Source organism: Callorhinus ursinus, unplaced genomic scaffold (assembly GCF_003265705.2).
Source record: "Callorhinus ursinus isolate GAN/ISIS: 27379988/994484 unplaced genomic scaffold, GSC_fseal_2.0 scaffold10, whole genome shotgun sequence".
NCBI classification, from domain to species: Eukaryota; Metazoa; Chordata; class Mammalia; order Carnivora; family Otariidae; genus Callorhinus; species Callorhinus ursinus.
The window spans coordinates 56,990,216-57,017,777 of record NW_027397072.1 but is presented as its reverse complement, the minus strand read 5'-3'; the positions used below and the strand labels follow the sequence as shown (position 1 = coordinate 57,017,777).

At 45.0% G+C, this 27,562-nt stretch overlaps 1 protein-coding gene across 2 annotated transcripts in view; it reads right to left on the bottom strand.

Moving 5' to 3' along the window:
- The window catches only part of SPRED2 (sprouty related EVH1 domain containing 2), a 114,686-nt gene extending 101,783 nt beyond the window's left edge, over positions 1-12,903 (bottom strand). Inside the window, exon 1 of one of the 2 annotated variants that reach the window (XM_073897638.1) lies at positions 12,253-12,903. Coding sequence is in view for 1 of the 2 variants with exons in the window: in XM_025868571.2 (XP_025724356.1) it covers positions 12,253-12,278 (26 nt within the window). In the remaining variant the exon portion in view is untranslated. The remainder of the gene's footprint in view (positions 1-12,252) is intronic. The other variant, XM_025868571.2, reaches the window with a different exon arrangement.
- Between the last annotated feature and the right edge of the window lie 14,659 nt (positions 12,904-27,562).

The following is a 27,562-nucleotide window of genomic DNA, read 5'->3' as shown; positions in this document are numbered from 1 at the left end:
CATTTAATAACTGTGAGTTAAGAAAAAATATACAACAAACATCCACCATGAATTGTGTAGTATTTTAATGAGGTCATGGTTTATTATTCTATAAATGCAGCTACGTACATCGAAATAGAGTAATAGATACAAATGGGTGACATTATGTATTTGGTTCACAGACACTTGTAGTTTTTATGGGTTCTCAGACACTTGGTTGGGAACTGCTGGGTGGTGGCATCAGACCAAGACTTCAGATGGGGTATCTAAATACTGGGGCTGGGGGGATGGTCTTTAGGCTCTCATCACCTTCCTGTCAAAGAAAAATATGACAGGCTAATAAAGACACAACCAGAGGGTCATCAGTTCATTTCAGATTTCCCACCACATCCGCCCCCATGTTGCAGTTTTGCTATCATAAGTGTTGGGGTATTTTTAGTACCACTGTTTTGGGGGAACAAAGGGTCTCTCACTTACTTCAGTCCTCTGGTCTATTCTTGGCTTTCCTAGCAATGCTGCCTCAAGTGGAAAGCCCCATCCAGATTCACATTCCAGTCTTTTCCCCATCTCTCACCAGGAATCATCTCTAAAGAGTAAGCACTGACAAGTGATGGATAATTTGCATTTTAACCCTATTCAAATTTGGGTAAATGGTTTAATATGCATGCTAATATTCCATCATTATTCCAATTAAGGAAACTATTATGTTAAAGTATTTAATCAGGAGAATTAAGGAGAACTCCAGACACCTAAAATTAACCTCTAATAGTCTTGACATTCATTTCATTTAGGTGCAATTTGCCAAGCTATAAGCAACTCCCTGCTTAAAACTTTTGCTTAGGCACGTGGGTATTCCTGATAAGACCTAAAAGCAATTCATTTCCTAACTAGATTGCTGTCTAAAAGAATAAACTGAAAGGGCTGCAATTTAAATACAATCAAATCCCCAAGCAGTCGCATTCCAGAAGACTTAAACACCATCATCTGGATCCCCAGGAACAACAATGCTATTCGCATCAGAAACAACACAACCACTTCCTCTTTCTCTGACCTTCTCTGTTTAATTACTTCCTGTGATTTCTTCTAGGGCTGTGCGCGCGCCTGCTTCCCAGGGCGGTAGGCTTTCCATACAAGACTGATTTGTCTGGAAGGTGCAGAATGCCAGCTGACCATAGACTTTACATACAAAGTGCTGGGACTTTGAATTTCTTTTTAAATGATGGATTCTTGGGCCTCCTGGCATTCACCAAGAACTTTTTTAAAGCTGTAAGAAAAAATTCTTCCAGCACATTCCCATCTAAAGTTAAGCTGTATCTCAAAGCTGGAAACCCTCCCAGGGATGGAGGAGTGGCTGCCTGATAATATCTCTCCATGAATAAGCACCACCTTCTCATCCAATGAGCTTCGTCAACAGATTCCAAATGCCAAGTATGTGAAGTCGACTTTGAAGACACAGACCTGGCAGCTGTGAGCTTACTACCATCACAGCCATAGAGAGGCCCTTGCTACTCATAAATTGTTATCCATGGATCAGCAGCACCAGCAGCACCTGGAAGTTTATTAAAAATGCAGAATCTGAAGGGCACCTGGGTGGCACAGCGGGTTAAGTGTCTGACTCTTGGTTTCGGTTCAGGTCATGATCTCGGGGTCCTGCGACTGAGCCCCAAGTTGGGCTCCACACTCAGTGTGGAGTCCACTTGAGTTTCTTTCTCCCTCTCCCTCTGCCCCTCCCGCTTGTGTGTCTGCCTGTTTGTCTCTCTCTCTCTCTCCCTCGCAAATAAATAAATAAATCTTTTTTAAAAACGCAGAATCTGAGGCCTTACTAAATCAGAATCCTCACTTTGCAAGACTCCCAATGCAAGTTCAAGTTTGATCCTCCTCTCAAAATAGCTAGGCTAAAACACAGGTCCAGAATAGTGTGCATTATCCATTCTGCTCATTCAGACTTTCAAGGATAAGGTGGCTAGTTCTTTTCCCCAAAGAGGTATCTGTAAAGTTGCTCTTTTTTTTTAAGATTTTATTTGAGACAAAAAGAGAGAGAGAGAGAGAGAAGGAGTGGGGGAGGGGGAGGGAGAAGCAGACTCCCCACCGAGCAGGGAGCCCGACGTGGGGCTCGATCCCGGGACCCCAGTATCACGACCCAAGCCAAAGGCAGATACCCAACTGACTGAGCCACCCAGGCCTCCTAAAGTTGCTCTTTATATCAGTACAGAAAAGGCCACCTCTGTGGGCACTGCTTTCCTACTTCACAGAGCTGAAAAGGAATACAAGAAAGAAATGTCACCTCACAGTTCTGAGGTATTTTCAGGATTCAAAGTGAGTTCTAACTTCATTTGCTCAACAGTAATATAAGTCAAGCTGTACACACAATTTTTTTATAAAAGAAAACTAAAGCTCTATGAAGTTATGACATGTAATATTCTATAAACATGGGATCTGAAGTTCAAGGACCTGGATTAAAAATAACAAATTCTGCTCTGTGACTGCAGATAAGATACTTAACCTCTCTGAATCTTATCCTTGCCTGTCAGACATATTCCACCCATGTGTGAGTGCACAAGTACGTGTTCACACAACACCCCCCCCCCCACCAAATACCTTGAAGAGCTCGTTAGGGGATTCTGGGAAGGGCATGTAGTACTTTTAATGCTCCGGATGAAGAGCTCCCCCCCCCCAAATTTGGGAATCCCAATGCCTGCAGCTCCAGGAGGAACACTGCAGAATCAAGGGAAGAAAGAAAAAACTGAGAGTCAATCATCAAGATGATGCTGTCCTCATACCCCTAGGGCATATGAAAGTGCCTAGCACCAGAGCACGTAAGCTCCCCAAGGCCAGAGACTCGCTCTGAGTCACAGCTCTGGTACTGTCTGGCAGATTCAGTGTCTGGTGCATTAGGTGCAGTAAGTGAATGGCCCTCAACAGCTGGCCACTCCCTTTCCTCAAGCCTCACCACCCTGGTTATTTATTTTACCCAATAAAATAATTAATACATGGCTTTGCAATTAGGGTCCAAGTATCTTCTTTTTTTTTAAGATTTTATTTATTTACTTGAGAGAGAGAGAGAGAGAGAGAGAGAGAGAGAGCGCACGAGTGGGGGGAGGGCAAAGGGAGAGGGACAAGCAGACTTCCTACTGAGCGGGGAGTTCCAAGTGGGGCTTGGTCTCAGGCCTGAGAATGTGACCTGAGCCGAAGGCAGACACTTAACCTACTGAGCCACCCAGGCGCCCCTAGGGTCCAAGTATCTTCTAAAGTCAAGTTCGTTCTTTCTTTTTTCTTTCTTTTTTTTCTTTGTCTCTCTTTCTCCCTTCCTCTCTCTCTCTCTTTCTTTCTTTCTAAAGATTTTATTTATTTGACAGAGAGAGAGAGAGACAGTGAGAGAGGGAACACAAGCAGGGGGAGTGGGAGAGGGAAAAGCGTAGGCTTCCCATGGAGCAGGGAGCCTGATACGGGGCTCGATCCCAGGACCCTGGGATCATGACCTGAGCCGAAGGCAGACGCTTAACAACTGAGCCACCCAGGTGCCCCTAAAATCAAGTTCTTCAGATTCAAAGTCTACCACGCTCTGAATGGACACCTGTAATCTAGTACCCCCTGGTTCTCCTTAGTATAAAAGACATCTAAGAATGGATGGAAAGGTCCTCAAAGCTAGTTTAAAAACAGCAGACTCCAGATCTGAAACCTGTTTATACACAGGTTAATGAAAAGGCAACTATTAGGCCCTCAGGCCCAGAAGTAACACTGAGCCAATGCATACTATACTGGCAGGGCAGACCTGTTTTGGAATTTGAGTCTGAGAAAAATCACAGATTTGATTTAACCTATTAAGTGAAGGAGAAAGATTTAATTACTATATGAAGGCTATATTCACACTTTGCAACTTTAAAGATCTGTAAAAATGAGTAAAATTACTGGGATGCTGATGATTAAATTAAACCCCTGATCTAACATTCATTTTGTTTCTTGGCTGAAAATATAAAACATAAACACCAACAGGGCATGCAAGTAGACAAAGACTCACTCCTCAGGGAAACTTCAGCCAACCCTCCCCCACACCAACCCAACCCATACCAAGCCTATTGACTCTTAGAAACAATCTGAATGACACTGGTGAGAGGATTCCTGGACCACAGACAGGAATGGCAAGAAAGCCAAGGACGCTAGTACACTATAGGTAAGTACACTGACAGTAACAGAGGAGGCCAGCTTCTATAAGACATGAAATCTCAGAAAGATAGCCAACTAGGATCACTGAGTAAAAGGGCCAATAGTCAGCGGGGCATTACCAGTATTACAGCACCAACTAAAGTGCTACTCTAGGTCCCACCAGCACAGTACCCGAAAGCTGAATAAAAAGCAGAACATGACTTCGAGGCTCTAATTCTCCTCCTAGAAATCCCCTTGAGCAGGTCATTTCAGCGCTTACAGGCATAAAGTGAGAATCTTGTTCCTTGACTCAAAAGGTTGCTGTGAAGGTAAAATACTGCAAATGGATATCCTCTACCTTGTAAATTCTGAAAATAAATACTACCTTGCTACATGATATGAGACACTGGAGGTGGGTGAGTCCCAGTGAATTCCCAATTCATCAGGCACTGTGCGGAAATGCTTTACCTTCATGATTTCATTTTCACTTTTTAACAGCCTATGAATTAGACAGCAGAGTGAGCTTCACTCACATTAACCCAGGGCTCCTGGCTTAAAACACCTGCCAGGGGCCCTTGGTCAGTAGAGGACAGAAGCACGGTATCACCCCAAAACCATCACGGCAGTCTGCCCCTCCCGGATGTTTTGAAAAGGCAACCTCAAAATCTTTTTGGATATAGGTACAGTTAAGAATAATAGTTTATATTTTGATATAAGGTAAAATTACTTTTCAATTAATGAACACTTGCTTTAATCAATCACTAAACATTTGCAGGAAGCCTACAATGGGCTCAGCACTCTGTATGACTATGGGCATAAGGCTTAACAAGCTATTATTCCCAACACCAGAAGGGCAGCTAACCTTTGTGCATTCTCAGGGTGGGATGCAAATACAAACTCAGTAGTGCTTATCTGAAAAATCAATACTGGAAGCCAGAGCCAAAGCAATGCAAGGAGAAAAAGAAGAGGAATAAGTAATGAAAACGAAAAGACAAAGATGTCATTACCAGATGAACTAGGAAAGACAATTAAAAACTTAACCTGATAATTAAGTTTAAGCACTGAAGAATGGACCACAGGGAATATATCTAAGAATGAAAACAACCAGATTTGAAAAATCATTATATATCAGTATACACAGGAGACAAAGCCATACATTTCAGAAGCTGCCCTTGTTCTAATCCCTTCAATCGCCAGCTCTGAATGCCAGGATGAAGTCAGAATCCATTTCTTCACCTCTGTGCTCTTAAGTGAGTGCAAAAGCAGGTATCTTGTGTTTAAATAAATATTAAACTACCCTTTGAGAGTAGTATACATGACATACGCACAATTTGCCATCTTGTGTACCACACGCCCCATGTAAACACACTGCTGACAGAGTTCACCAGAGAAATCAGTTTTATAAAAACAGTTGTTACGTGAGTGAACTCCTATGCCAGTTACTATCAAGTATGTTACTAAGATCCCGGTCTGACTTCCTTCCCATGACATGAGACACATACCAAGCTGCAGTGACAATGCTTCATGCCTGCCCAGGGCGAGCACACAGAAAACGCTTTTTGCTCCACAGGGCACTGTGTGCACCGGTGCAAAATATTCCTTCTACTCCAGTGACCACAGGCCCTTAAAAATGCCTTAAAAAATCATCAATGTTCTAGCCTTACATACTGATTAAAAAGAAGCGTTTACAGGAGTTTATCAATATGACTGGGTCTCAAAACAAACTAACCCAGCCCAATTTACTTGAGAAATCAAGCCAAAAAAAAACCACACACCAAAACTTGCTGCTCTGCCTCTTTCATCATCTTGTTCAGTTTCTGAGGGTTTTGCTGTCAGATTGTGTATTTGTGTTCAGCCCGGTAATATAGGAACTATGCCAGTATTGGTGTTCATCAGCACGGCTGTCTCCCACTTCGAGTGTTGAGACTCCATCAGAACCCCGCAGCTACTGCAAATTGTTAATATTGTGATTTCCGCAGAGATTCTCCTGCAGAGGCAGAAACATAGGGCCTGGCTTATTGCAGTCAAAATCTTCCACTTCCCAACTCCCACAACAGTGATTGGAATCAAAATGGTTTTGAGCTGTCAATCACAGATCATCACTACCAGACAGTTCTGCACCCAAGTCCCACAAAATGGGCCAAGGGCTTCATGGGAACGTGGAGTTTCTCAGAGGGGGCTTATACACACTAAGTTAACCAAATACAACAATTATAATTATTGCATTCGTTGGTAGGGACAAAGCATTTTATTTTATTTTATTTTTGTTTTTTTAAAGATTTTATTTATTTATTTGAGAGAGAAAGAGTGAGAAAGAGAGAGCACATGGGGGGGGTCAGAGGGAGAAGCAGACTCCCTGCCGAGCAGGGAGCCCGATGCGGGACTCCATCCCGGGACTCCAGGATCATGACCTGAGCCGAAGGCAGTCGCTTAACCAACTGAACCACCCAGGCGCCCCAGGACCAAGCATTTTAAAATAAATAAATCCATTTTTTAATTCAACAGACATTTATTAAGCAACCATAATGTGCCCAATGGTATTGGGCCAACAACTAGAAAACTAAGCAGTTAAGAGGTAATCCTGAATCCAAGAAGCTCATATTCTGGTAAGAATCTAGCTGGGTATAAGCCCAACTCTAAATGGTGAGAACTGCCATACACTGTGGGGGAAAATGCTATAAAGAGTCCTCAGTTTTGACGTGAAGAGTGGAGGGCAGCAAAGACGAGGAGGATCTCATAAAAGGAATGGCCGCAGAACTGGTGAGAAGGGGGAATGAGCAGAAATTCACTTGCTGAAGGGAAGGAAGAAAGAAAATTCCAGAATAAAGAGCATGAGTAAGCAGACTGTTGAGGCAAAACAGTTTTGATATTTGTACTGATTCACTTTTATATATTTTATTTGGTTAAAGGAAGTGGAAAGCAGAGGGGATCAGCCATAGCTAGAAAGGAGGGAGCACTTGCTAAATCCTCGTAAAAACAAGCCTAGCAGATGGAAAGAGGTGAAAGCCCACCACCTAGAAAGATGTACGGCCTCGAAGTAGGCACTTAACTTTATACAATGACAATGTCCTGGCTTACAAAGTTTTGTTAAGGTCTTTCCAGGTGTTTTGTCTTGCTTTCAACATCTTCTGAGGAATGGACCAAGATTCCAATTCTGCATAGCCAACTCCATGTTTTTAACATTTAGGGATTCTATTCCTATGGAGTAGAAACATCTCTTTTTAAAGGCTAATGCAAAGAAACTGGATCAATATTTGTTGTACCAGGTCTAATTTCTACAACCGTTATTTCAACGAACGTACAGCTACCATCCAGCAATAACCAACTCTTGAATTCACACTCTTATTATCTTAAGGTGTATCACAGAATTCTCAAGCCCAAGTTTATTTAAATTCACTTTAATTCAGTATGTGCCTCAGCAATTTCAGGGAAGATAAAGGAAGCGGAAAAAATTATGGCAATGACAGACTGTCGCCAATTCAGAAGAATCAAGGACAGCATGACTGACAGAAACAGTGTGAGCTCGGAAGTCAGAATGACAAAGGCTGGCCAGTCTGTCCTCTCCTGAGAAGGTACCTCACAGTGGTTAAAAACGGTCCTTCCTGGGCCAGGCGGCTGGAGTCAAAGCCTAGCTCCTTCATTTACTAATGATATGACCTTGGACAAGTTACTCATCTTCTTTGGACCTCAGTTTCCCCCTCTATAAATGGAAGTAATAATACCCTATCTACCTCAGAGGACTACTGAGAAGACTAATTAAAATGCTATAAAAAAAAAAGTTTGCTGTATTAGGCAAGCAACTTTACTTAAGCTTCCTCATCAGTTAAATAGGGTAACTCCAGGGCACCTGGGTGGCTCAGTCAGTTAAGCCTCTGACTCTTGATTTCAACTCAAGTCATGATTTCAGGGTGGTGGGATCAGCCCACACCGCATCCGGCTCTGCACTCAGCGGGGAGTCTGCTTGAGAGTCTCTCCCCACCACTCTTGCGTGTGCACTCTAAATAATGAATGAATGAATGAATGAATGAATGAATAAAATCTTTTAAAAAATAATAAAATAAATGGGATAACTCCTTCATAGGATTATTTGAAAATTAACAAGCTGAGCCTCTAAGAAACCTATCCCAGTGCCCTGCTAAGAGACAACACCAGACACCTGATTTATGCTTGGTGCTCAACGGTAAGCTTTACATAGGATATCTCATATAATTTTCACAGCAACTCCATGAAATTGCTAAAATTCACTCCCATTTTATTCATTCAGATTAAACCAAGGTAAAAGGTAAGTAACTTGCCTTAGATCAGAAAGTGAGCAAATGGCTGAGCCTTGAGCCTTAAGTTTAAGTTAAATGCATTTAACTCAGGATCTTTAATTGGCACCTGGCTGAAATGACAGTTGTAAAAGACATTTTTCAGTCAATTGGGCTGAATGTCAAAGACAACCGGGAATGACTCTTAATTTTATAAAGTGTGATGATGGTATTATGGTTTCATGGAAGAGTATTCCCATCTTTTGGGAAGTAAGCTCAAGTATTTAGATATAAGAAATTCTGATATCTAATCTCTTTGAAATGGCTCAGTAAAAATATTTAAGTTTTTTTTTTTTAATGGAAGACCTTTCAACATTAGGAAAAACATGACTAAGGACAAAGCTTACAAGTCCATTCTCAGCAAGATATGTGTTGCTGAGAAGAGTATATGAGAGGAACAGAATAGCTAAATGGTAGGCCCATTTCTCCTGTGTTAAGCTCACTTGAGAAGGATTTCTTCATTTTGTCTACAAATTTCCAAATCATTCATGACCATAATCAAATGCTTTAAAGATACAGACAAAATGCATACAATCAAAAATTTTTTTTCCACTCTTACGTACAAAAGATAATTTTCAATAGTTTGTTGATGCTTTTTACTTTTAAATTATAAAAAAAATCTGTAGAATTGTAAATCTTAACATGCATTTGTAGCTGGAGTGGGATCAGAGGAGAAGGGTCAGAGTATTTTCTGTATAGAAGCTATTTTTTAGGACAGTCAGCAAAAAGAGCAGACAAGCTTTCCTGAACTATCATATACTTATTAGAGAAGTTTTAAATTGACATGGAAAAGAGCATGAGAAGACAAACATTTGTTATTTTTTAAAATTAGGCACAATTTTGCCCGTTGCAAGATTCTGACTTACTGTACTCTGATGCTAAGCATATTAATTATATATCTGTACCGTTTAATAAAAGCCTTAAATATGGACTATCAAGAAAATCTATTCTACCTAAGGTATAACTACTTCCCCCGTAGGTCCCCAATTTGAGGTCACCAAATTGCTTTATTTTTAACACACCTTGCCTACTTCCAAAAGGTATCTGTAGAACTTCAAACATAAAGCCATTAGAAAAGAAAATAAAAGATCAAAATTCATACTAGAGGAGGGGTAAATAAATCTAGCAAAAGCTAGGCTAACCATGACTACTGTAATCAAGCAATAATTTTAGCTCTGAGCTTCCAGACAGTGGTTGCAAAAAACCCCATCAACAAAAAGGCAATCACAGCAAGCTCTGCAACCCAGAGAGAAACCTTCTTCCAAACATTAACATTTAAAAGGAATTTTTCAGATGGGTCATTACATAAGAACTTGAATAATATAATGGACAGTGTCCACAAATGGCAGTTTACAGCCCATGCAGTCCATGTTCTTACGGGCTTACATTTCATGTCTCATGCCAAGGTCATTACATTAAAAGTCATCCCGGGAAGGCCATTTCTGCACTGGGCTAAGGCGCCACAGCTTTCTGATTCTCTAACTGAAACCAGAACCTGTCCTCAAATACCCATTGTCTCAACTGGGCTTCTGACAGCAGTCAGGATGGCCAGTTCCATGCTGAACTGCTCTGAAAGCATGAAGTAGACATAGTCATTTCTTGCTGGTGATTCCACCCCAAATCCTTTTGCTTTGGCTATCAGATGGAGTAGGATGCAAAGCTGACATGATACGGGTGAAAAGGGAGAGGCCAGGCCAGTAGTCCCAAGGGATGGAGCCAAGGAACCCAACGCAGGTGAGTGGAACCAATCTCCAACAAGAATCCCCAAGTCCAGAGCAAGGCAACCGTCCCTCCCTGCTACTCTGCTATTTGTGTGTGCAAGGACAAGGGAGGACCTATAAAACCACTTGTCTATTAGTCAAGTCCGAATGGGGACAAGGCCCAGAAGCATATTTCTTCCCCAAAAGAGCAACTTTTTTTTTTCATTTTATCATTTCAAGATACACTCTATGAAGGCAAAGCAAAATGTTTAAAAAGACCAGCACAGGTGGTGGGACCACAGCGACATGCACACCAGGCGGCAGGCTCTCCAGCTGCGGGTGTCTGGCAGACCAGGGGTTACTGCAGTCAAAGATCCCTGGGGACCACAGGAAGGAAATTCCCTTTCCCAAACACCGACCCTCTCAACACCCTCTCCCGCCCAGCCTGGTAACAGCAGACGCCAAAGGATAAAGGGGCATAAAAAAAAAAAAAAAAAAAAAAAAGTGAAGTAGATTCTTAAGAGTACAGCATTCTGTCACCTGCTGCAAGAAAAGCCCTCCCCGTCACCCAGCCCTGAGTCACTTCCCCTCTCTGCACTGACTTGTCAATGCTCGCAGGGGCAAGAGACCCCGGGCCTCGCGAGCAGATACTCGCAGCCCCCACGACCCCTCAGACATGCTGTCTGGGCCTCCCCCCAGAGTGCGTCCCAGCGGCTATCAACCCGCTCTTTGCGCCCAAGCCAGCGCCACTGCTACCTTAGCTAATGGCAGCTCTGAATGAAAGGAGCCGAAGCAGGCTCCGGATTTATGAATGTGCAGAGGAGGAGGGGAGGGATATCATGTGACAATAAAGGAGAGCGTCTTATTCACAAAAAAAAAAAAAAAAAAGTGGCTGGTGGCGGGCACAGCCACTGAGCAGCGGCGTCGGCCGCCGTGCGGTGACCTCTCGGACCCGAAGCCGACGACTTAAGGCGCCGGGCCCAGGAGCCCTGCCTCCGCTTCTCCCCCGATTGGAAACGCCTCGGGCGGGGGTGAGAGAAAGCCAAACCCGATTCCGAGACCGCGCGGCTGGAGTGAGCCTCACCTTGGCCCCGGGCTGGAAAACAGCACCGATCCCGCGGAGGGCGGCGGGTCAGCCCCGGAGCCCCTCCAGCCAAGCGCCCCGAGCATTGTTTCCCTCGGGCCCGCGGGCCGGGCACGCATGCCCGTGCACGCGCACACACAAACTCGCACACTGGCCCGCACACACACACATACACACGGATACACACACACACACTGGCCCGCAGCACACTGCCCCGCACACACACGCGCGCGCGCACACACACACACTGGCCCGCACACACACAGACACACAGACACAGACACACACACACGCCCGCAGCACATTGCCCCGCACGCTCCCGCCCGCCCCCGCAGCACACGACTCGGATCCGCCCCCGATCCCGCGGGGCGCCTATCCGGAGCCCAAAAGCGCGTGCACACACGCTCACACGCGCCGCGGGACCCCTCCGGCGGCTCCCGCACGGCGACCTGCCTGGGGATCCCGGCTCACGCAGACCCCCGCGCAGCCCGCGCCCAGTCCTCCCCTCGCTCCGCCGTGTTTTTTATGAATGAAAATGTGGTATGCAAATGAGAGCGATTCAAGAAAACGAAATGGCGGAGCCTGGGCCCCAGTGGGCTCCCTAAGGGACCGGGGGGCGAGCGGCGGGGCAGAAGTCACAAAGTCACTATGTGAAAACCCACCGACCCCAGGAAGCCGGAGCGGGGGTGTCAGGTCTTTCGCTCCGGCCGCGGAAGATTTCGGGGGGGAGAGAGTGTTTGTGAGTCCCCGGAGAAGGAGCGGGGACCGCCCCGAGGTCACCCGCGCGCCCTTGGCCCCCGCCGCGGCCACCAGCCCGCCGACTCAAGGCGCGCCCCCGCCGGCCCTCAGCAGTCTTTGCCCCCTCCTCACTTCAACAACAATGGGAGGGGGATCTCGCATCCCAAAGCCCACAGGCCGGCTAGTAGCTGCACCCCACGCCAAGTTCACCCAAGCAGCGTCCCCGCCTGCGTCCTCAGCCCCGTCCCCCACGCTGCCCCCGCGGGGCACCCTTGTCCCACCCCGCGGCCAAACTTACTCGTCCGGGTGTGTTTCTTCGGTCATTTTCCTGTTCACCTAGACGCCTGTCCCGCGGCGGGCAGCTTTGCTCCCTTCATCTTCCTGTCCGCTCACCCTCCTTCTTCACATCTCCGGAGATCGCCTGATTTGGTTGGGGAGGGGGAGCGGCGAGAGATGAAGGGGCGCCGCAGAAGACAGAAGGGGAAGCAGGCGATAGGAGCGCGGGGTGAGGTTTGGGGAAGGGGTGCAAAGGCAAGCTGCGGGAGGAGTGAGCCCCGCAGCGCCCGGGGCTCGGCAGGAGGGGCTCCGGGGGCTCGGCAGCGAGCAGAGGGGGAGAGATTTGGGCAGGGGACGGCGGTGGGGGAGACGAGGAGAAAAACAAGCGCGCCGTGGAGCGGCGGGGACTGCTCAGAGGAGGAGGAGAGGAGGGCCAGCCGCGGGTGGGGGCTCGGTCCGGGGTCGCCCCCGGGGGCCTGGCCAATCACGGTTCCGGGGAGCGGTCGGCGGCCGGGGGAGGTGCGCCTGGGAGGCGGTGCAGGGCGCCCCGTCCGAGCCCCATCTCTCGACTCCACCGATTTACTCCATATTGGATTCTCACCGCCGCCAACAGGAGGAGGAAGTAGGGCGGAAGCGATGACGTCTTCCCAGCGGCCAGAGGTGGTGGAGTGCAAAAAGCTTCCTACTTGCGACCGAAAGAAAAAAAAAAAAAAAAAAAAGGAGAAAAAAAAAACTTTGTCCCGCCTACTGAGCATGCTCGGCTTCCTTTCCTCCTCCCTCCTGGCTTCCACTCCCGGAGGAGCCTCGGAGCGGAGTTGTTTGTGCGGCGTCTGTCTGGCTCCTGATCCATTTTCGCCAACGCTCCGGGTTTTAAGAAGCCGGAGAGGAGGGAGGAGGCAGGAGCCGGGGACTCGCACACATCTGGCTCCAGTTTGGTTCCCTCCCTCCATCCAAACCCCTGGATTAAAAATGGTGGGGGGCGGGGGCGGAGACGCTGAGTTGAGGGGAGGCCCAGAGGGGTGGTTTCGGCTCAGCGGACCCAACTACCCTCCACAGTGCAGCGGGAGGGTGGGGACGGTACAGGTGTTTTGCCAAGGTTCTGAATGGCAGAGGCTTTTCAATTGCTTATGAATCTTGTGATCTGTTTTGCCTTGTGGAGGGGGCATTTTTGAGGAATCATTATTGTACATTAAAAAAAAAAGCAAATCCAACACAGCCCAGAAACGTTTGCATTTCAGTAGAAATGATGGACTTCTTCGGATTAAAAGGTAAACCGAAATACATTTCAAAAATTATTTAGTAAACGTCTCTCATATTGGAGGATGGCCCTTGTCCCAGGCCCTTGAAGGCCATAGTTACTGGGCCAGAGGTTACCAGCCCAGTGGGCTTTTGCACAGATGAGGAGATAGAGAGCTTCTGGATTCCCCCCCCCCCCCCAGTTTGTCTTTAAATGATTTTTCTTGTTTTGGCCCCTGGACCGCGGGGCTGAGTGGGCCCATACTCTCCAAAGCAGCGCTGTCTGGGCAATGAATAAGGCTGGCTTCCTTGGCATGCAACCTGTGCAGTTGCACAGGGATCTTTACTTGGTTTGATGTTCGGCTGTTGCAGATTTGAGATTTTTTATAGTGTTGGAACAAGGGGCTTCACACTTTTACTTGCAGTGGGTCCCACAAATTACATAGCTATTCAGTACTTCCTTCCAGGGGTCTTGAAAGAGCAAGAGGTAGAGTCCCTGCCCCTTCCTGCTCTCCAAGCACAGTACATTTTCCCACCCTACTGAATGTGCCAAGAGAACATACTGAGATTTTAACCAAATAGCAGCCACTGAACAAATTAAGAAATTAAATATATGCCTCAAATGTAGTATACACAAAAGTGTATATGTATGCATTTGGAGAGCCAGGAGTGTTTCAAAGATAGTAACAGTATCACCTTGAGTCAAGGAGAAACTAGTGGTTTATCCTAGGCTTCATGATCTTTGTGGACATGGATTGGGGTTCACCCACCTTTGATGCTGAGTGCTGGTGTGTAGTGCTGAAAAGGGAACTAGACAAGGGAGAAACACCTGGTTTGTTTTTTTCCTAGCAGGCCTGAGACCTTGAGTGAGACTTTTAGCAGTCCTTCAGTTTCTTTATAAAACAGGGATAACAAGGACAATCTTGTCTTTCTCAGGTTTTGAGGCCATTGAGAGTCTCTGAGAAAGCAGTGAACAAAGGAGCATCTTATTGTTCTCTAAATCCCCATAAGGCAAAGGCATCTATCCAGTTCTCACCTTTGGTCATTGCTTTTCTCCTGGAGGTGCTGAAAGAGATCCTACTCAGTCATTCCTGAACTTCCAGGAACAGATATTTGTCCATGGCAAAATTTTCCACCCAGTGGGCATCTCTATGGCTCCACCCTCCAGTTTCAGAGTGCCCAAATGGCAAGGTGGCAGGTAAGTTGATTATTAGTTTCTGCAGGCAGACAAATGAATCGGTGTCATCACCACTCATTCATCCAGCTCCCAGCTAATAGCAGTGAATGACTGGCCCAGACGGCAGACCAGGCAGCCAAAGGAGCAAAGGAAAACATTCTAAAGTCCAGGAGTCACCAGCTCCCCACTTGGATGTCCTGATGCCAAATTCCAGCAGGTCCTTAGGTTCTCTGAGCCTTGGGTAAAACACCTGTAGTGTCAGGATACTGCCCACAACATAGGGCTGCTGGGAAGAATAAATGGCTACGGTGAACGTACTGTGTTAAGCAGCGCGCTGCAACTAGATGAATGGCAACCCTTTCTTCTCTTTAGCCAACTGTATTACTAAATGCCACCCTCCTTCACTTACGTTCCATCATGTTCTTTAAAAGAAATCCTTCCAGTTCTCTTCTGCCTCGTTCATCACCCAAAAGGGGCTTTTTAATGGAAATGTTCTTAGTAGGTCACCTCTTGGTCTTCCCCGTCAATTACTGCGACTCCTGCAGCTCCATAGAATAAATGGCGATATTGGGCGAATAACTCAGATATGTTTATTGATCTGAATATCAGGACATTATCAAAGTCTACTAAATTGTTACCAGAATAGCGGGTGTCACGGATTTAGGGCTTTAACTTAATGACATTACTGAAAGAGCTAAATACCCACATCCGTGTCTCTCCCCCACAACCAGCAAAACAGGGGGCGGGCAGCTCTGAACACGATCGATTCAAGGGTGTCGACTCAAGAGTGAGATCGTACAGCCTCAAAAGTAGAGTCGATCTTCTCACAACTTCACGCACACCCAGCGGAGCCCCCAGCAGGACCCCCGCCTACCCACCCCTCAAGCCAGAGTCGGGGGCGGGGAAGCACCCCCCACCCGGGTCCTTCTGCCAGCCGCCTGGAAAGCCCGGAGCGCGGAACCGGAGCGACCCTCGGCGGCCACGGAACGGGCATGCTCAGTAGACCCGCAGGTCTGGTTTCACTCGGAAGCCGGCCGCGGCCCCCGCTCCCTACCGCCCCGCACGGGCGCCGGGAGAAGAGGACATTTTATCTTTCTCGGCAACCGGCTCTCTTTCGTGTCCTTCGCCCCTTCTCTGCGTCCTCCCACCTTATTTGGGTCCGGTAGGGGCCGCGAGTGTATATCTCCCCGGGGTGGGTTTGGAAGTGGGATCTGATAAATCACTCTCCCCCCGCAGCCCCCAGAGGGGCGCGCGCCCAGCTGGGGTGATTTGGGGAGGACCTAGCTGTGCCCTAAGGTTCGTGCGGCCCGGCCGGCCGAATCCCCCTTGCCGCGACGCCCTCGCTCCCCGCTCCGCAAGGCGCGCGCAGCTGCGGCCCAGGCCTGTCCTCACCTCACCCCCATTCTGCCCCTTCGGTATTTCTCAATGACCGGCGCTCGGAGGACACTTCCGACGGGGGAGGGAGCGGGTATCATTAGCGCTCGGTTTATCAGTTCCTTCCGGTCTGCCCGGAGCCCAGCCCTGCGCGCTGCTCGGCAGCGCCTCGGCGTCCCGGTGCGTTTATTATGTTTAAGTAAGCGGTCGTGTGTGCCAGTCTGTGCCAAGTGAGTTTGTAGCCCAGCTGTCTCTCCCAAGACCAGCCGGCAGGAATGGAAACCCAAGCTCTCGTAATAAAGGGGATGATGCAAACTTAGAAACTGACCCGGCGCCCGGGAATGGTGCCCCCCGCCCCCCTCCCCCGGCGCGGGGCGTCCCAGTCGGGTATGAATGGCTGGAGCCAGATTGCATAATCTACATGGTATAAATAGCCGGCGGGCGGGCCGCTGACGCGCTCGCTCGTACCGTTATCGTGCCATACTTCATGCCCCGATGCAGCTCACTCCCAGCTCATTTTCCCTTTCTGCTGCGCTGCTGGGATTTTAAGTAGCAGAGATGAAAGGCTCTTGTCCCTGCCTCCCTCCTCTCTTGAGGTCATATATTATGAATGAAACGCCAACCTCGCTGCTTTCTGAGGGCCCCACTTCAGGTAGGAGACAGGCTCAATGTCAAGTGCAGCAGTCCACCAAAATTGTGTGTGTGTGTGTGTGCGCGCGCGCGCGCGCGCGCGGGCGCGCGCGAGGAAAGAAAGCCAGCAGGAGTGAGTGACAGGGCTGGGAAACCTTCTGGTGGAGAAAATGTAACCGCTTAGGGTTAGCCTCTGGAGTTTCAGTTTACACCTCTACCAGCCTCAGTCAATTTCAGAGCGGATTATTCAGAGGGTCTTTGGACGGCGGCTGCTCCCTCTCCCTACGTAGGCCGCCGCCTCTTTTGAAGTGCTGTTTCATTCGCAAGAGCTGGTTCTCTCTTCCCTTTGAGGCAGCAAACATCCCCGACTGTAAGAGCCCTGGGGATCTTTGAGGTTCGGGAGAAAGGCTAGTGCAACGCGTCAGTTTAGCCATTCTCTAGTTCTAGAACTGTTAGAAGACTCAGCTATGTCCAAAGCGGAGGAAGTATAAAAACTTACACTTTGCAACAAATATTTCGCAAGTATGTGGTCATTTTAAAAATGAAAGTATGCAGAGGGTTTTCCCCCTTCTCTTTAAACAAGTTTCAACTTATTTTCTCAAAATAAAAATTACCAGTTCTTTGCCATCGGGTTTCTGGCGTGTGAAAGGCAATAAATAGGTTCCTTATTTTTCAAATTGCATGCCCATTCCTCCAATCTCCACTCAAAGTGTGGGTACTCTGGGAGGCAATGGGGATGCAGACGTGAATGAACCTAGGTTCCTGCCCTCTAGGGGTTAGGTCGGGTGGGGCAACAGGCCTGTAAAGAAAACTTTAGGGCAATGGGGTACCCTTCTAAAACACGGAATAAGCTGGTAGAGAAAGCAGAGCTCCAGGAAAGGAAGGCTTTGGAGGAAGGGGTGTTTGAGCTGGATCTTGAAGCGGGGTGAGAGTGTTGGTTAGATAACTAGGAGAAGGGCCTTTGGAATAGCCCAGTGAACACAAAGGCCTTGAGGTGTGAAACAGTGTGGGGGAGTGTGGAAGTAACAAGACCTAGAGAAGGCTAGGAACCAGGTCAGGGAGGCCACATAGGCCCTGCTAAAGGACCTTCAACTATCCTGAAGTCACGGTACCTTTGTAGCTGGTTCGCCACTGATCTTTGTCAGTCCCACTTCTTTCTAGTGGTGCCATAGTTACGCAAATATGGGGCAAGTGGACATTCATTGTTGTAAGATTTAGGCCATAAAACCACATTCACAAACTGATAGCCCCTGGGCCAGATAAAGCCCCAGACAAGTTTTGTTTTGCCTGCTTAAAAAAAAAAAAAAAAAAAAAATCAAGCTAATAGTTTAAAATCAGAATATTTCACAAAAAAATCAAGATTTTTGGCTCCTGAAAAAACTCCAGAGATGTGGCAACTGTGAGTACCAAAGTCCTGCTCGGTAGTGATTGTTCTGGGTGGCCACTGCCTTGTCTGTCAGGCTTCTGGCTCCTATAAGCATTTGTGTTTTTGACCTCTTCATCAAAGAATCTTTTATGACTGATCAAGGCCCCTTTCTGAGACCCCAGGTAGGCAGAACTTGTCACTGGGTACAGCAGTTTGCATGAGGAGCCCTATGCCTCTTGGGGAGGAAATATACCAATTCCCAATCTCCTGCTCCAACACTCTGTATTGGGAAATTGGATGAATCTTAGTGCCTTTAATGTAATTAGGGTAACAGGTGGGGAAGGGGAGGAGGGTTTTGTCCCCCAAGATGGAGAGACACAACTGACAGTTGCCACCACTCAACTTTGGGACCTACAAAATAGGTCAGGGATTTAGGGATACAGTGAGGCCAGCACAGAGGAGAGCAGAATCTAGAGACAGATGGTTCCCTGGGGACATCATTTGAGCAACTGGATTCGATCTTGCCTGAAACTTGAGGACGATCTGGACTTTTAAGATCAAATTGGGCTTCTGTCACTTATAGCCAAAAAAATTCTAACTACCAAAATAGAAAGCCATATTTTGGATAGTGAAAAAGATTGAGAGGAACTAAGGAATGGAACAGAAGGGGAATTTTAGAATGTGTGTTTGCAATTTAACATAAGGACATCTGGGGTCAATGCCGGGGAGTTTCATAGAGATTCTGATTTTATAGAACAAACTTCACCCAGGAAGTTAATCAACACTGTTTGAGTTGTAGCGACCTCTCTCTCTGACGTCGCCATCCCACCATAGCCACCATAATTCATATCTCCCATTTCCTCACTCTTAGCATCATGCCTCATTTTTCTTACTTTTATTCTCCACCCCCTTTCTTCTGTGAAGACCATAACTGAGAAAGGAAGCTTAATAATGAAAGAGAATTTTAAAAAATCAGAGCTTTTAGAATTGGAAAAAATGAAAAATCCTATGTTTGTGGCAACTTGGTCTCTAATAAACCATTTCACCAAGTTTTTTGGAATGGATAAAGAGAGATAAAGAGAAAAGAGGAAAGCAAAACGCAGTAATATGTGGTTCCTGTATCCGTTAGCTTTTGTTGTATAACAGACCACCACAAAACTTTGTGGCTTAAAACAATAAACATTTTATTATTTCTCATGAGTCTCTGGTCTGTTGACTGAGTGGCTCTTTTGGCTTTGGCCAGCTCAGCTGAGGCTGGATGGTCTAGGATGGTCTCTAATATACTTGGTGATTGGTGGGCTGGTTGATCTACTAGGGCCTGAGCTGGACTAGCTCATCTCTGCTCCACATGGTCTGTTATCCTCCAGCAGGCCAGCCCAGATTAGATCATATGGCGATGGTGGCAGTGTTCCCAATTCAGCAGGAGAAGGCAAACCCCAAAGTGCATGCATTTTTCAAGCCTCTGTTTGCGTCACATTTGTTAATATCCCATTAGCTAAAAATCACATGTCTAAGCCCGAGTCAAGAGTCAAGGAGTGGGGGAATAGACTCTCCTTTTTTCTTTTTCTGTTTTAAGAGAGAAAGCAAGCAGAGAGGGAGGGGCAGAGGGAGAGGGAGAGAATCTTAAGCAGATTTCAGGCCCAGCACAGAGCTTGATGTGGGACTCGATCTCACGACCCTAAGATCATGACCTGCGCCAAAACCGAGTCAGACACTTAACCAACTGAGCCACCCAGGTGCCCCTAGACTCTCCTTTTTTTTTTCTTTTAGACTCTCCTTGATAAGAAGAGTGGCACAGTCATATGGCAAGGGATGTGCACATGAGGATGAGAAGAACTTGTAATAATTTTACAACCTACTTAGGTTTCTACCTTAGGTTTGCTGCAAGAGTTTCTCTGCGGCCCTCTCACCTGATCCCAGTCATATGCACGTATGGGCAAATCCACTGAAGAAAGGAATAGAAAAACACTATGTCAGAGAAAAGAAGAAAAGCGAATACATTGTAGGGTGAGATGCCTTGTAGGCCAGGCAATTTCCCACAGTAGCAGGAGGGCCAACCAAGTCCTTTTCTGCCTGGCCTCCCTTGGGTATCACTTCCTCCAGGGAGGTTCTGTCACCTCCCCTCAGTGGGGCTCGGTGCTCCAAGGAACGGCCTCATCTTCCTCTGTCCTAGGCTTCTTTGCACATTATGCAATTGTGTATCTACTTATCTATATTACGTTCCCACTAGACGGTAAGCTCACTGACAGCAGAGACTACTTCTCATTCTCTCTTATTCACTCTAGAGTCACTATGGCACATACTGGGTGTCCTGTAATAAATACTTACCGAGTAAATGAATGACAGGCCACTATGGCTTGCTTCTTTCTTTCCCTCTGAAAGTACATTTTGCCCTGTGGCGTCAGAGAAAGTACCCTTCTGAATAACTTTTCGTGTGTCACTGGCCCGTCTGGCTGGTGTCAGATAAGGGGCTGGGAAAGTCCGAAGTTGAACAGCAGTATAAAATCCTATAGGACTAGAATTCAAAGGACATTTTAAAGAACCACCTGTCTTAAGATGAGGAAGCTGGGATAGATAAGCCCAGATAAGCCAAGGGACTTCATTAAGACCACACAGATAGTCAGAATCATATCTAAAACCATAACTCAGGAACTCAAAGTCCAAGTTCCATAACTAAGGTGACTTTGTTGGAATCCTACCAGATGTACCCTTGGCACTTCTAATTATGCTCATGGGAAGCAATTTTGCTTATCAGTGTTGTAGCTCATTCATGAAAGAGAAAATGAAGACTTGCTTTCAGCTTTCTAAAGTCGACTCAGGAATATATATGGATATTCAGGAGATAGATATATGTGTGTGTGTGTCTGATCTTGCATTGTGGCTCACATTAAATTCTACTGGACGCTGTTGGTCTAGGGAAATAATGGAAATCCCTCTCTCTGTTCTTAGTTTAGGGGTGGCTCTGGTTTGTTCTTTTGACTATAGTTTGTTTGTTTTTTTTTTAACCATATTTTCCCTTACACTGAACTGTCACAGTGTAGCCAATAAAATGTAGGAAGATGTCTGCTAGGGAAATTCAATTCTGGGAAAGATTTGAATCTGGAAAAAAGAGAGATGGGATGAGGGGGGGAAATGCCTTCCCATTCCTGCCTTCAGAAGTTCTTGTGTGAGGCAGTGATAACCAGGAGAAAGCCACCAAAGTCGAAGGAGAGCTGACCCAGAATCCTGAAATTGCTGAGCTACTGAGTTAACTGGATTTGGAACCCACCTACTTATGGACTTCATGTTATATGAAACAGTAAATCTTTATTGCTTAAGCCACTTTTTACCGACGTCTTGTTACTTGAAGCCAAACTAAGTAATTCATGCAGTGCACACTCATTGTATACACTCCCTGTTTTAAGTAAATCCCAGTATTTCAATGGCAGGTGCCTGGTTGGTTTGCCACCTTGCAGAAGAGAACTAACCAATAGAGTTGACTTCTAGACACATCTCTTTTAGATGTTATCTGCTGACATTTGTAGACTGAGAAGTTTTTGTTGCTATTCATGTAACAACTAAACACGGGACAATCTACAAAAACATAAGAACATCTAGCTTCTGCATGCTTGCGAGTACAAATGTCATATGCTTGTAACATGTGATGGTTAAAACTCAATGGTTTTGTTCTATTGTTATTTGTGATTATAAAAGTAAGCCCTGTTCATTGTACAAACATTTAAAGCCTAAAAAAGCATAGTGAAGAAAAAGGTATCTTAGTAATCCCGTCACCCAGATATAACCCGTTAATATTTTAAATGTGTATCTTTATATACTTTTTCTATATATAGTATATATTTTAATATAATATTACACAGTGTATATTTTATAATTTATTTATTTTTAAAATTCTATTTATTTTTGAGAGAGAGAGAAAGGGAGAGAGAGAGAGAGTGAGTGCATGCACACGTGAGGGGAGGGGGCAGAGGGAGAGGGAGAGAGAGAGAAAATCTTAAGCTGGCTCTATACCCAGTGCAGGGCCTGATGCAGGGCTCGATCTCACAACCCTGAGATCATGACCTGAGCCGAAATCAAGAGTTGGACGCTTAACCGACTGAGCCACCCAGACACCTCTATACAGTGTATATTTTAATAAAAATAAGATCATATTAGGGGCGCCTGATGGCTCAGTCGTTAAGCATCTGCCTTCAGCTCAGGTCATGGTCCCAGGGTCCTGGGATCGAGCCCCGCATCGGGCTCCCTGCTCAGAGGGAAGCCTGCTTCTCCCTCTCTCACTCCCCCTGCTTGTGTTCCCTCTCTCGGTGTGTCTCTCTCTGTCAAATAAATAAATAAAATCTTTTAAAAAAAGATCATATTAAACATACTCTTTTGTAACCCCCTAAAAAATCCTTAGTAATAATATGCGTGTGTTCAAAGTCCTAAATGTCTCATACATGTTTTCCAGGAAGCAGCTATGATTTGATAACATTCTCTTTAGTCTTTTTGTACACATTCATAGATATAAAAATAGTCGGCAGATAGGTGACAGATGGCAAAATAGTTTCATATAAAATATTTTATTTTTCTGTGCCTCTGCTATAACCCGTCTAAACTTCTACCTTAGCGTCCATAACAAATAATGAACCTATTTGCTCAACTAGCTTTCTTCACCAACTAAATCATAAATTCCTGGAGGGGATGGGGAAAGCAATGACCAAATCAACCAAGTTCTTTCTATACACACATATCTATATCTGTCAGAATGTGTAATGCATGCAAAAATTTATGGAATGAACAAAAATATGTTTGTATAGATTTTTTGCAGTTATCATAAATGTTTTGCAGGCAAATTTATACTGTTGTTTTCATTGAAATTCTTATTTCAAACCAGTTAAGATCACACAATGATTAAGATCACAAAAGAAACAAACATTGCTTTATCATCAACATCATTATAAATCTTTTAATGGTTCTAGACTTGGAATTTCGGCCTGCAGTTCTGTTAGTTCTGGACTTGAATTTTAACCATTGACATTTTACCCAACACTAAACAGCCTAAAGATAAGCAGAAAATCCATCAGATACCCCAGTATTTCAATAAACTTGACATTTTGGGTTAGCAGATTTTTAAAAATTCAAGTGGCAGACAAAATGTGTTTATTTTTATCTCAATACTTGCTGTCACATAGCTGGCACATTATAAATATATAATTTACTTTCTTCCTCATTTCCATTCTCTCCTAAATCCACCATAGTCTAGCTTTCATCCTCACCATTTCACACAAGTTGTTCCTTGGCTAGGTCACTTCATTTGATTGCCAAATCTGACAGTCTTTCTTCAGTATTGATTTGTCACCTAACATAGCTGACCACTTCCACCTTCTTAAAACCCTTCCTCCAGTGGCTTCCATAACCCCAACTTCTGGTTCCTCTTTACCTCTGCTTACTCATTTACTCAGCAAAAATTTTACTGAGTACCAGTATAAAGTGTTATTGTAAGGGTATACCGTAATATTCATAAAGCTGGCATCTACTTAGCGCTTACCAAGTATCAGGCAATGTTTTAAGATTTTAAACACTTTACGTGTGTGAGCTCAGTCTCACCAGCGCAGGGGCAAGCAAACTTTTCCTTAAAGGTAAGTATCTTCTTAAAGTAAATATCTTTGGCTCTGCAGGCTCTGTGATCTATGTTGCAGCCCCTCAACCATTGTATCATGGAAGTGGCTGTAGACAGTCTAGAAACAAGTGGGCATGGCTATGTTCCAATAAAACTTTATTTACAAAACAGGTGGCCAAATTTGTCACAGGGGCTGTCGTTTGCCAATCTTTGCTCTCAAATCTAATATAAATTCTGCCAGAGCAAGAATTTTTGTCTGTTTTGATACACAATAGACAGTAAATATCTGGTAAATGAATACTCTCCTTTTAAGATAGGAACTCCTCTAATCTCCATTTTACAAATAAGGAAACAGAAGCACAAAGGTTAAATAACTTGCCCAAAGTCACCAGCTGCTATGTAACAAATCCAGGATTTAAATCCACACAGTCTTGCATCACAGCCTGTAGTCTTCATCACTACCCTGTGCAGTCATGGCACAGAGAAGTTCTGCGGCGAATCTCACAGGAATCTGGAGAAGTTATTTTAACTGAATCTCGAAGAATGAAGAATTCACCAGGAAGAAGAGAGGAGGGAGAGGCTTCGCATTCTCTAGAAACTGCAGGTATACAAAAGCAAGGAACTGATACAAAATGGCAGTATGGGCCAACTGGTAGCAAAGGAAGATTGTTGCTTAGGGAATGCATCCACTTTTCAGTAATTCACATGTCTGGACGCAGGCTTTGAGATGAGAAGTGGTCAAGATGAGGCTAAAGAAGCGTGCAAGGGGCCTTGGATGACATGTGAACAAATTTGGATTTTAACTCTGTGGCAGATGGGCTACTGAAGTGTTTTGAGCATGGGAAGGAATGACCATATTTGCATTTTAGGTCAATTTTTACAGTTACATTTTATGTTAAAATGAGATGATACAAGCATATCGTCCAACATCCAAAAGCTGGAAAGGTCATCCTTGTGCCTGCCTCCAGCCATCCAGTTCCCTGTCCCAGAGGCACCCACTGTTTGCAGTTAGAACAACTTCCACTTAACAGCAGGAAGAGGGGATTGGGTCAGGGTGAACTGGATGTCTTATTAATTGATTTAATTTAATTAGTAAGATTAAGTAGTGAATTAATTTAAATTTCCTCCTTAGGTAGATGATAATGAAAAAAGGTTGAGGAAGACCACCTTATACCTTTATAAATGGTTCGTCTATTAAATCCTATTCAAAGGACTCAAGGAGAGTGTGTCTGCTTCTGCCCATGTGCCTAGCTGGTAATGGATAGTGAAACTAGGGATGGAGATTAATTACCCACCTGGTAAATGATCATGCAGAAAAGGCCGTGTACCATCTCGGTGACAAGCATAGACTGCTTGCATTGAAATCCTGGCTCTGCCATTTACAGGCTGTGTGACTTTAACCTCTCTGTGCCTCTCTGCAGAATGGGGATAAGAATGGCACTTATCTCCTAGTGGTTGTAAGGATGTCACTCAATGTGTTTTGGTTAATTGCTCAAAGAGTCCTGATGATAAGAGCTTAAAAGGAGAAGGGGGTTTTGCAAGAGGGCTCAAGAGTAAAGGTTTAGAAATAGGATTAAGGAATGTGGAGGATGTCAGCACCACTTCCCATACCCATAGGTTATGGGGCATGAGAAAATAAGTAGCATCCTATTTAGAATTCAGCAAGGAAAGTTCCTTAGGGAATACGTTTACTTTGCAGTCAGGCAAGGACAGAGCTAGGAGGTTAAAGGTGAAAAGAAGTTTACAGTTGAATGGGGTTTCTGAGGCACAGAGGAAAGACCTGAGAAAGAGGAGGGCAAAAGATAGAGAGAAAGCCCAGAGCAAGATGGCAGATTGGAGATTAGGGGGAGGGAGAAGAGACCTGGCTGCAGGTAGGGCCACCATGTATGACAACTCAGGCCAAGCAAGGCAGGGAGTGGGAAACTATGGTCATATCTAGCCAGCTGCCTATTTTTGAAAAGCCCACGAGCTAAGAATGGCTTTTACAGTTTTAAATGATTTTTTAAAATTGAAAGGAAGAATATTTCATGATACATGGAAATAATGTGAAATTCAACGTCAGTATCCATAAATACAGTTTTATTGTATTGTGGCCATGTCGATTCATTTACATATTATCTGTGACTGCTTTCACACTACAATGGCAGAGTTGAGTAGTGGCCGCAGAGACCAAATGGCCCGTACAGCTGACAATATTGACCCATCTGGCTCTTTATAGGAAAAATTTGTCAGCCCCTGCTCTAGTACATCATCCATAGTCGGCTATATGAATGGCACCCCCAGGAGTTGTGCAACACAGGGACCTGGCCCTAGAAGCACTCACTTTGGACGGTGATAAAGGATTACAGTGAGGAAAGGCATGGATGGAATTACATGGCCTCAAGGCTCTTTTTGGAATGTGGGCACAATGTTGTTTTCTTAGAACAAAGCAAGGCTGTAAGCCTGGATTCAAGCCACCTGCTCTTGGCTGATGAGGAGCAAGGTGTGGTAGACACAACTGGTTGTGCACACAATCTTCATTTCTCCTTTTGTTTCTTACTAACAGAAGCCTGATTTGATCAAGGAGGTCACGTGCTCTATTAAAATTAATCGTCTCAAGAAAAGTGCTCGAAGAATGATGGAGATAAGTCGAAAGGACACAGAAGTCAGCTTAAAGGAGCTCCTGATGTAACCATTTGAGCATCAAAATAATGATAGCAGTGGATTATAACTCAGCGAATAGAATAGGAATCTATGAGTCCATACCGAAACAAATGAATGGAGGAGGAAAGAAAGTTCTATATGGTAAAAGGCAAACTAATAAATTATAGAATGAATGACAGAATTAGAACATCACCATTTTGCAATCACCATAATATTATTTCAGGCAATATCATCAATGTGCTAAAACTGGGAGGTGAAAGTTTGACAAGAAACATGGTATTTATATAGTCTGTGAGCATCTCCCACAGATTCTTATTAATTTAATTTCAAAGGGTAAAATGGTAACTTTGTAGTAGGGAAATCTGACCAATACTACCGTACCACCTTAACCAAGTGATCAAAATTCCTATCATTAGTAATAGGACAAACCAAATTTTGTACGTCCTGGTATGATGCCCTGAGAAGGACACCATATCACTTCTGTAGTGTTCTGGCTAAAAAGACATCACTTGAATCATGAGAAGGCATCAGATAAATCCAAATAAAGGATGTTCTACGAAGTAACTGGCCTGTGCTCTTCAACAATGTCAATGACATGAGACATAAAGACAATTTGCAGGGCGCCTGGGTGGCTCAGTCGTTAAGCGTCTGCCTTCGGCTCAGGTCACAATCCTGGGGTCCTGGGTTCGAGCCCCGCATTGGGTTCCCTGCTTCGCAGGAAGCCTGCTTCTCCCTCTCCCACTCTCCCTGCTTCTGTTCCCTCTCTCGCTGTGTCTCTCTCTCTCTGTCAAATAAATAAATAAATAAATCTTAAAAAAAAAAGAGTTTGAAGAACTAGATTAAAGTACATTAAAATATCATGAGAACAATGTGCAATGCGCGCAATGCAATGTGTGATCTTGAATTGGTTTCTGGACTAAAAAAAGAAAAAGAAAGAAAAAATGAATTTATTCGCAATAAAGGACACTAGTGAGACAATTGGCAAGAGCTGTAGATTAAATAATGGCATTTTATCAATGTTAATATTCTAATGTTGATCACTGTGTTATGGTTATGTAAGGGAAGATCCTTATTTGTAGGAAGTATACACTGATGTAATAGGACTAAATGTGCATGGGAGAGAGAGAAAACAATAAAGTAAATGTAAATGGTAATATCTGCGATTTGGGGGTGAAAAGTATACAGGAATTCTTTGTACTATTTTTGCAAGTTTTCTGTCAGTTTGAGATTGTTTCCAAACAAAAAGTTAAAAAAAGAAAGAAAGAAAGAGAAAGAAAGAAAGAAAGGAAGAAAGAGAGAGAGAGAGAGAG